This window comes from Frankliniella occidentalis, unplaced genomic scaffold (genome assembly GCF_000697945.3).
Source record: "Frankliniella occidentalis isolate FOCC.00 unplaced genomic scaffold, Focc_3.1 Scaffold314, whole genome shotgun sequence".
Lineage (NCBI taxonomy): Eukaryota > Metazoa > Arthropoda > Insecta > Thysanoptera > Thripidae > Frankliniella > Frankliniella occidentalis.
Window position 1 is genome coordinate 281,124 of NW_026267439.1, and position 9,331 is coordinate 290,454.

At 55.1% G+C, this 9,331-nt stretch overlaps 2 protein-coding genes across 5 annotated transcripts in view; one reads left to right on the plus strand and one right to left on the minus strand.

Annotated features, from left to right (window-relative positions):
* The first annotated feature begins 3,520 nt into the window (after positions 1-3,520).
* LOC113211130 (prisilkin-39-like) lies at positions 3,521-5,494 on the plus strand. Its single transcript, XM_026429418.2, has 3 exons — positions 3,521-3,687; positions 4,327-4,432; positions 4,546-5,494. The coding sequence occupies exons 1-3, from the start codon at positions 3,670-3,672 to the stop codon at positions 5,124-5,126; spliced, it is 705 nt and encodes a 234-aa protein (XP_026285203.1). The 5' UTR covers positions 3,521-3,669; the 3' UTR covers positions 5,127-5,494.
* LOC113211129 (DNA damage-regulated autophagy modulator protein 2) overlaps positions 5,481-9,331 on the minus strand; it is an 8,628-nt gene continuing 4,777 nt past the window's right edge. For 2 of the 4 annotated variants that reach the window (XM_052273918.1, XM_052273917.1), the window contains exons 2-8: positions 8,794-8,867; positions 8,566-8,687; positions 8,252-8,478; positions 7,141-7,279; positions 6,742-6,899; positions 6,072-6,172; positions 5,481-5,884 (exon numbers count right to left, since the gene is read on the minus strand). In XM_052273918.1, the coding sequence (XP_052129878.1) occupies positions 6,110-6,172; positions 6,742-6,899; positions 7,141-7,279; positions 8,252-8,478; positions 8,566-8,687; positions 8,794-8,843 (759 nt within the window). In that variant the 5' untranslated portion in view covers positions 8,844-8,867 and the 3' untranslated portion in view covers positions 5,481-5,884; positions 6,072-6,109. Of the gene's footprint in view, positions 5,885-6,071; positions 6,173-6,432; positions 6,524-6,741; positions 6,900-7,140; positions 7,280-8,251; positions 8,479-8,565; positions 8,688-8,793; positions 8,868-9,331 lie in introns of all 4 variants that reach the window. The other 2 variants (XR_003303662.2, XM_026429416.2) reach the window with 2 other exon arrangements.

Consider the following 9,331-nt stretch of genomic DNA (forward strand, 5'->3'; position numbering starts at 1 on the left):
TTTGTTTTCATTTTTTCTTTTACAAATTTTTGTATGGAGAGGCCTCTGGGGAGATGACTGCGAGAAGCGCGCAAAATTTGAAAGTCTACCGCGCTCGCCGGCATTATGAAAATGGCCGGGCTTATTACCACCCGACGCGGGAATGACACAAACACCGCCTGACATCCTCGCGCGACTCCTCGGGCGACATGGCTTGCACACCCTGAAATATTTATCTTTTCAAAAAAACAAAAATAAATAATAATTACCTTTGAAGTAACCGCTAGGATACATCCTACCAATGATGGTGACTTAACCATGGCTCTCTTTCTACCGAATGGCTCCACCCACCTACGTAGTTAAAGACTCTAGTGAGATGGTTGTCTACACAGTCAGTCAATGAAGGGTGTCCAGCAGCTGTGCCGTGGAAACAGTGTCTCCTCTTTAAACAAAGGGACGTGCTTTGTGTGTCCGATCCACAGCGTTATCGCCAAAGAAGAGGGAAATCCTGGCGGCCGTAGCGTCCAGCCAGAACAGCGGTGGCGAGCGACCATCAATCATTAAAGGTTGGCGGCACCTCTCGGGCCCGACGCGCCGCCCAGCGGAGGAACCCGGCGGAGCCCAAGGAGTGAAGCCCAGTGGATCCCAGTGGTGGCCAGTGAAGCCCATTCGCGCGCTGAATCTGCTCTCGCACGCCCCAGGGCGAGGCGAAGCACGGCCCCGGTGCCAGTGTGTACGAAGTACGTGTGCGACGAGACGAGGGCGGCGGGGAGGTGCGCCGGGAGCCCGCGGACTCACCGCCGCCGACCGTCCCGCCGCGCAGGGGCCGTCCGCGGCCAGCCCGGGCGCGCGCACACACACACGCCCGTGCACGGGCGCACACAGACACGCACGGACAATGGCGCCCCGCGACGAATTCCCCCTCAAGGAGAACGGACACATATCGGGGCATAAAGTCGCGAAACTGCGCGTGAGTGTGCAGACACAGACCACTCGTGCGCGGCGAGGGCGAGGCCTGGACGACCTGGGTGCGCGCGGGGATCTGGGTGGGGCGGGCCGCGCCGTGGGGTCGGTCATGTGAGGGTCAATGGAGAGGAACCTGGTGGTGGCGCGACACTCTTCTTGATGGCACAGAGAGCCCTAGTCATGTGGTCGGTGGGTGTGCGAGAGAGATCACGAGAAGGTAGGAAGGGGGGGGGGGGGGGGGTGCCCGAGCAGCTCTCTGAACTGTGCCCCCTCGTGGTCCACCCTTCCCCCAGGAGCACTTGCACGCTGAGCAGCACTCCACCACACCATACCCCGTTCAGCTCAGCCCACCCCGCCACTGCGTCGCTCCGATCCGCCCCGATCCGCTTCGGCTGCGGCTGCGCGTCCCAAATCCGAGAAGGAGCTATTGACACCAGCGCCGACCCCGCGACCTACCCGCGGGCCGCGTCCGCGTCGAGGCTCGGTCTTGTTTGTGTTGGCCGCGTCCTCGTCGCTCCCGAGGCGAGAGGCGGGCGGAGCGAGAGAGAGCGTCCGGGAGACCTCAACGCGAGCGAGGGCGCGACCAGCGCGACAGCGAGCGCGACCAGCGCGACCAGCGCGACCAGCGCCGGCCAGCTAGATAGTCCTATATAAAGCTGTAATGTAGGTTAATGTAGGTTAATTTTGGGCACTAGAAGGCTCGTCGCGCTGTGGTAAACATCGGTCAGTAGGCTAAGTGAGGGGGGCGAAGGGGGACCCAAACATGTGTCTTGTCTCCTACGACGCGTACGCGAGGGGATCCTCCCCACCCCGCCTGCTCCTTCTAGGGGGAAAGAGAAGTAGGAGAAGAAGTGTGAAGGGGGTGGGGGGGGGGAGGGAGGGCACTGAGTCGCTCACTGTCGGGCTGGCCGGCCCCCCGGCCCGGGCCCGGTCCCGCGCGACTCGGGTCCCTCGAGCTGTCCATTAGCACCACGCCGATTCCGCAGAGTCCCTTGTTTCGCCGCGAGAGTCAAGTCCTCCCCCGCGCCGCCGCATCGGATCGCCATTACGAGCAGAGACCTTGGCGGGTGTTTTGGGCATGCGGGAGACATGGTTGTAAAAATGAGTCACTCTGCCGGGCGAGGAGGAGCAGGAGGAGGACGAGCAGGAGGTGGAGCATGAGCGCCGGCGGGCGACCGTGTTGTGTCCCTCTGCTATGGCCGGCGCCGAGCATGCTCGTGAGCATGTCATCATTAATTATGTGTGTCGTTCGGCCTGACGATGACGTCGTCCAGCCGTCAGAACAATAATGGAAACCCTTTTTTTAAACTGGCTCGCTGTGCATCCCATTGGCTCGCCCGCCCGCGCTGCCCCAGCGCGCGCTATGGCCGGCCGGCCGGACTGACGGCTCAAAAGACCAGGAGTCTCTGTCTGTTCTAGCGCACGCGCGACGCGCTTCCGGGTTTACACACACACTTAAGCCCTGGTGCATTATTTTAGTGCATAGGCCTAAGCGACCCACGCCCTCATGCGTATATTCTTACAGCTGCCTCCAAAAATATGTCAAACCAATTCTAAACAAACCTACACAAAAAATTGATTTTGTCCAGTTGGTATGAGCATGCGTGTTTGTGTGTGAGAGGAGAGGGGGGGGGGGGGGGGAGGTAAAACTCTGCAAACCATGGATGACCATTTAATGACCGTGAAAAAATCGAAAAAAAGTTTTTCTTAGATTTATTCGGTAAATTACGGGGGCTCAGCTCAGCGCCTGCGAGTCTCGGGGTAGGCCAGCCTGCAGTACACGTGTGCGCTGAATGCAAGATATTGCCTACCATCCAGGCGCTATAAGAGCTTGCATCTCAGACTAAACTTGGCAGGCAGGTTCGTAATGTAAAATTACGGACGTCCTTTCTTGACGATCCCTTCCCTTATGGTTCGCCTCCCGGCTTATTGAGGCTGCGTAACCAGCACGAGAGTTGTTTTAGACAGAGTAAACACACAAATGGATACAATTCTACCTCGATCTTTCAAGAAAAGAAGAGTGCATTCCCCCTCTCCCCCTTCGCCTGCCCCTCCTCCTCAATCCTTCCCTAGCATGCGTCGCTCTCTTGCGTGAGATGAAGTAACGCGACGGAACAGCACGACAATTATATCTGCATTACGAAGGTGTTTGGAGTGTGAATCATAGCCACGAGCCACGGGCGATCAATCTTTTCTAGTTATTAACTGAATCCGCCTGTGTCTCTTCCAAAATCAAATTACCTGACGTCTGTTAGTCTGGTGTCAGGTGTCGGCAGAGTGAGGTTTTCTTCAATAATTATGTCTCGGTCAGAACGGGTGCAAGCAAATTTAAGTTTCAGGTTTTTGTTAGGTATATGGGCTCGTATGCGTGTGTTGAGTGTGTTACTGTCCTTTACATATATTTTTTGTTGCCAATGTTTAAAATAAAAAAGTCAGTAACAACAACAAAATCAGCGACTGAGTCGCTAATGATGTCCGCACGGCCGGGCTGCTCTGCTTCGGCTGTTCTTCGGCTGCCTCGCCCGGCCGGGCGAAGGCGAGGCGTGGCGTCGAGGAGCGTCGCGGCGGCGGCGGGCGTCCGGCGTCGCGGCGGCGCTGGCGGCAGCTATTCGGAACAAGCCAGCCAAGTTCAGGGACGGGGAGCCGGCTACTATATAACGCCAAGGTGGCCGCCGGGGGAGACAGTCAGAGAGCAGAACGGACAGGACACACCACACGCCCGCCATGGAGAGCACACGAATGGTGAGTGGGTGCGGGACGAGTCAAGTCGCAGTGCGTGGGGGAGGAGTGCGGGCGGGACGAAAAGTGAAGTGACTCACGTAGTGAAGTGACGTGCAGTGAAATAGCAAAACGATCGTGTGCAGATGAGAACTATAGATCCCCATAAGAAGGGCGGAGCACGCCCGTAGCTGCACTGTGCCGCATTACAGGTGTGCGTGCTGATTGCCTACTCACAGGGCGCTCACCACCCCTCGACACACGGCAAACATGTCCGCCTGTGTGCGATGCAGCAGTAGAACTGCGGGCGAGGACCAACACCAACCCTCTCCCTCCCCGTTTTCGGTGCGGTGGGTTCCCCATAATGTCGGTTGTTTTAAGGTCGCGAACTAGTGCCGTTTTGTCCCACTCTCTAATTGCGCCGTGCGTGAGCTCAAGTCATTGAACTGGACCGTGCGGTGCTGCCGAGCTCACAGCTGTGCGGGGTTTGTTGTGCACAGTAATTTGTCTCGCCTGGTGTGAGTCTCTCGGCCGGAGGACAAACACTCCCCCAATTACCTGCATGCCTCGCCGCGGAGTCGAGCAGCGGGACCCAAAATCTCCCATCCGCTTCTCCAACCACTTTTAAAAAAAAATTATTCCATCCAAACGCTCTGTTTGCAGATCCTTGCGTTTGTCGCGCTGTGCGTGATCGCCGCAGCCAACGCCAAACCCGCTGGTGACCTGGAGCCGCAGAAGCTGGCCAGGGAAAAGAAGCAGACCTCCTCAAGTAAGACCTCTCGTGTTGACGTATCATGATTTCTGTTTTCTGTCGTTGGTTTCCTTTTTTTTCCTACCCTAAACACTGCTGTATTCTATGCTCGTTTCATTTTCTGCGCACAGCCTACCCCTACGACTCGCAGGGCTACAGCGCCTACTCCTCGTCGAGGTACAACCCCTCCTCTGCGTACGGCTCCAGCCCGTACGGCAGCTCGGGCTACGGCGGCTACAGCGGTCAGCAGGGCTACGGTAGCCAGGGCTACGGCAGTCAGGGCTACGGCAGCCAGGGTTACGGCAGCCAGGGTTACGGCAGCCAGGGCTACGGCAGCCAGGGCTACAACAGCGCCTACCCGTCCGGCCGATCGTACAACCCGTCGGGCGCGTACGGCAGCTCGGGCTACGGCGGCTACAGTGGTCAGCAGGGATACGGCAGCCAAGGCTACAACCAGGGCTACGGCAGCCAGGGCTACGGCAGCCAAGGCTACGGCAGCCAAGGCTACGGCAGCCAGGGCTACAACAGCGCCTACCCCTCGGGCTCGGGCTACAGCCAGTACTCTCGACAGGGGCAGGCTGGCTACGGCGGCTACAGCAGCGGCGTCTACAACTCCCCCAACCCCTACAGCAGCTCGTCCTACCCCGGCGGCTACAGCAGCGGTGGCTACAACAGCGGCGGCTACAACAGCGGCTACAGCGGCAGCTACTAGGCGCAGTGCACCGGGCTGCAAGTGCGGCCACTGCCACATCTTCAGCAGTGTTGTGATGGACGAGGACTTGAGTGAGCGGGGCAGGGAGGGGGAGGGAGGGGCGACCTAGTTGAGAGCGGATCCGAAGTTCGCGGGCGTGGAAGAAACGGTTGCCGAAACCCACATAGTGCACCTAGAATAATGGATTCGACGTTGAAACCCTCCCGGTTCGACCTTGAATGGGTGTCGGCCACCATTTCGGTACAAAGCCGTCACCGATGAGAATTATTGGCAGTCGTATGCCGTGAGCGAAGCGAACTTGGTGACAGGAAATGCTGTCGCAATTGGGCATGTATACTTAAAGAATAAAACCTCTTTACGTTTTTTTACTTAGCTATTTCGTTTATTTCTTTTTGGCGAAAAATATATGCAATTGTCGCGTTTAATCACATGTATTTCACATCGGGTAAACAAATTGGTGACAGACTGCATCACACAAACACATAATGCCTTATGCGGCTTACCTACGCCACACTCCCCTCCAGGAGTCACGCAGTCAGTTCAAGATTTAAAACTTACAACTTACTATATTAGTTTTTTTTTACAATGTCAGTTATCACAGACTCAGCTTGTAAACCTCATGAAGGCATGGTGAGACTTCAAAAGGCAGTAAACATTTCTTCTAATTGAGCACATGGGTAATGGGTACGTCTTCATAATAATCAGAACTTTTCGGTGGGTTTCGATGAGACAGACTTAACGGATTCCAACAGCAAAATCTGAAACAGGAGACCGCCCGAAAAGGACATGCAAAGTTATTAGTACTCTTTTCCCTTTTCCAGTTGCTTGGGGAAAACAAATCATGATTTTAACCAAAAAGAAACCCGCCACCCAAAAACATGCTACGAAAAAAAATATTTAATCTACGAGCCGCGCGTTGGTGTTAATTTTAAGTGTCTGACCCACCTAGCATTCCAGAAGGAAAATCATATATGCCATGAGCGTCATGCATGAGGTGTGCTCCCTATTGATCCGTATCTGGATGGCGAGACTTTCACGGGTTCAAACTGTTCAGAATAGAATTTTGAAACTAGAATTTGGATGACTCCGACTTTATTTCTCTATCAAGTATTTCAAAACATTGCTCCAAATAACTATCTATTTACAGCTACGCCACCTCACGCCTCCGACTCTGTTGAAAAAGCCGTGATTAACGAACGATGACTAGGTCGACTAGGTCCTCTCTCTCTCTAGCCTGTTGACTCTTTACTCCTCCGCGCTACTGTACTGGGAACGCGCAACTGTTCGGAACCACCACAGAACTCACTTATGCATCTTCTTACGAATGTGGGAAAGTGTTAAGGCACATGCAGTGCTTGCAGCAGGCCGCGGTGCCTCGACTACGGTAGCGTGTGGATCTGCAACAAGTATCACGGCCCAAACACCTCGGTCAGGATGCATTTCCTCGAACAGAGCAGCAGCGGCGGCTGCTAAAGCGAAGCAGAAGTGTCCAAAAGCAGCCTGCGCGTGCGCGGGGGCATGCACCATACACATGCACTCTGCCACCTTTCCTCTGTAAGGTTATCGTTACAAATCGGAACTTTCGCAATCAGGTTCCGATGTTGGCAGTACTGACCCGGAACTTGGGCGGGTGCACCGAGATGCGCGTCATCTCGGGGATGTAGGTGATGATGCTGCCGACGAAGATGAGGGCGACGAGCCACTCCGCCACGGTGGACACGATGTGCAACGTGTACCCCTTGTTCTCCGGTGACCACTTGACCTGGTCCTTGCCTGCAGCCAAAAGAAAGCAAAACATGAAAGATGAACCATGTGTGTGCCGAGTGCCTTAGCGCTCCTGGCGGTGTTGGTGCCGCGGTGGGACGAGGACGCCGTGTTCCCTCGGGAACGCATTATCGCGTTGGTCCGAACAAAAGGTCGGAAAAACCGACGCGTTCGAAGGTAAGGCTGATGATCGGGAGGCTGAGGCTATGGTGAGCGAGGCGAGGGTCGCATGATGACCCGTCAGACTCACCGTCAAACTGCGAGATGGCGGCGAGGGCGCAGGCGAGGCAAACGGTGAGCGCGATGGCGGACAGCACGGTGAGCGTGGTGCGCAACCTTACCATGTTGAGGCTGCTCACCCACGGGCACATGCACTTGGAGAACCAGGCCTGGGAACACGTAAAAATCGCGTTGTCACATACATATACCGAGACCGAGAGTGCACGGGGGATTATTATTATTAAGCTACATATTTTGGCGACGGCGGTAGTCAAACATCGATGAGGCATATCAATGGCATGTTTAGCGAAAAAAAAACCTCCTGTCTGCTGGTCGTGACGACTCCCGCGACTCACGTGCGAGCGCCTCGGAGGCTCTGGACACGCGATGCACGGAAATGACACGGTGCTTCGGTGCTTCCATAACCCGCCTGGCCGCAACATTCCGAACAATCATACATTTGCCATTATTCGATTGGTTTAATTGCCGTTTTTGAAGATATTTTTTGTTGATTCGATATTTCTTTAATAGGCTAGAGGGGTTGTCCGTGTGTGTGAGGTAGGGGGGTCATAACTATATCTGGTTATCACCAGTGAGTTTGTGGGTGCCCAACCCATCTCTCGACAAAATCTGATACTTAGACATCATGCAAGCATACGTACGTGCGGCTAGTATCACTTTACACCACTCACGGTCACGCACTCGCCACTTTGAATAGACGGATTAGACCTACTGAGAAATCAGCACACACGCCTCTATCTGGGTTGTATAGTTAATTATTTCCGCCCTATTTCAAGTACATACATGCCACTTCAATCAATCAAGACACACGTACTTCAAAAACCAAGGATCAAGTACAATTTACAGAAAGTACATCTGTTTCGCTTCGATTCATTCTGCTACTTACAGGAGTTCGGCGCCTGCGAGACTCTGGATAGGCCACCCCGCAGTACACGACTGCACGGCAGGAAAGATTTTGCCTACCCACCAGGCGCCAAGAGAGCTTGCATTGGCTGAACTGAGCAGTTTCGCAACGGCGAATGACGGGCGTACTTTTGGAATGATACCCCGTTCCCCGTTTAATGAATAGTATGCGCGGAATACTTCTTGGCTTCTTATTGGTCGCGGGACACTAAACTCACCTGGATTCCAAAATAGACTGAGCCGCCGACGAAGCAGGTGAAGGCTCCCAGGTAGTGCACTATGCGGACCTTCTGCACTTGGAAGTTGGCCACGACGCAGAGGCCGATGGCGCTGGCCGTGCCCAGGGCCCATGCGATCCGGTTGAGCCTCGGCGTGATGCTGGTGTTGGGCGTCGACTCGCGGTACACGAGCAGCTCGTGGTAGCGGAGGTACACGGCCACCATATCTGCGGCAGCGGCAGGTGAGAAATCGCTCACCAACCTACTCTTTTCCCCCGTAAAGCATTTAGGTGCACACACATTTCATGACTTACAGAGGAAGGAGGCGATGTTCATCCCAAAGCTGAAGACGCAGCTTTCGGGCTCCCAGTTGCCCGTCTCGCTGATGTAGGGGAACACGATGGGGACATGGCCGAGCGCCACGGACACGGCGTAGCTGCAGACAGAGTGGGGCCGGCGGGCGCGGGCGTTAGTTGGGCTGCCTGCCCTGCACGGCGTGAGCAGGAGGCGCTCGGGAACCGTGAGTACAACATCGGCCTTACCAAACGGATATGGTGATGAGGAGAACGACAGCAAGGACTGTCAGAAGCATCGTAAATTTAGTCAATCCCTTCACCTGCAAAGAAAAGTTGTAAACACAAATTATGATACGTTTAATCCCTCGGAAATTTTTCGCGGGTTAATTGTTGTGGTCAAGCATATGCAGGACGTCCCGATCGAGGGAGCCCAACGCATGCAGAGTTTAGCGAGTTTAGCCATGCATGACATGCGCGCGATGGGGGATATGCCAAGGTAGCAGGCAAGGCAGGGGCCTGTCCCTCCCTGGCCGAGCACCCAAACATGAACGCACTGCTTACCGCATCGCATAGCACCGGGAACCTTGATGTATTCGGTTGTAGTTTAGTTTCGTGTCAGTTTTTTTTTCCTTTTAAATAGGAACTTGAGGATTTTATGTTTGACTACCATTATGGTTTGAGAGCCCCCTTTCGCGAGTTGGCGCCTCCTTGCAGATGCAGTCATGCTCCACTAGCAGGTCGTCCCGCGCGACCAGCAAGGCCGGCCAGTCGTCCCCGCCGCCCC

What these genes read in the sequence shown, in the direction of transcription:
- LOC113211130 (XM_026429418.2), top strand. An exon ending in AAAGAAGCAGACCTCCTCAA is followed by an intron (nt 4,433 to 4,545) that starts GTAAGACCTCTC and finishes TTCTGCGCACAG; the next exon opens with CCTACCCCTACGACTCGCAG.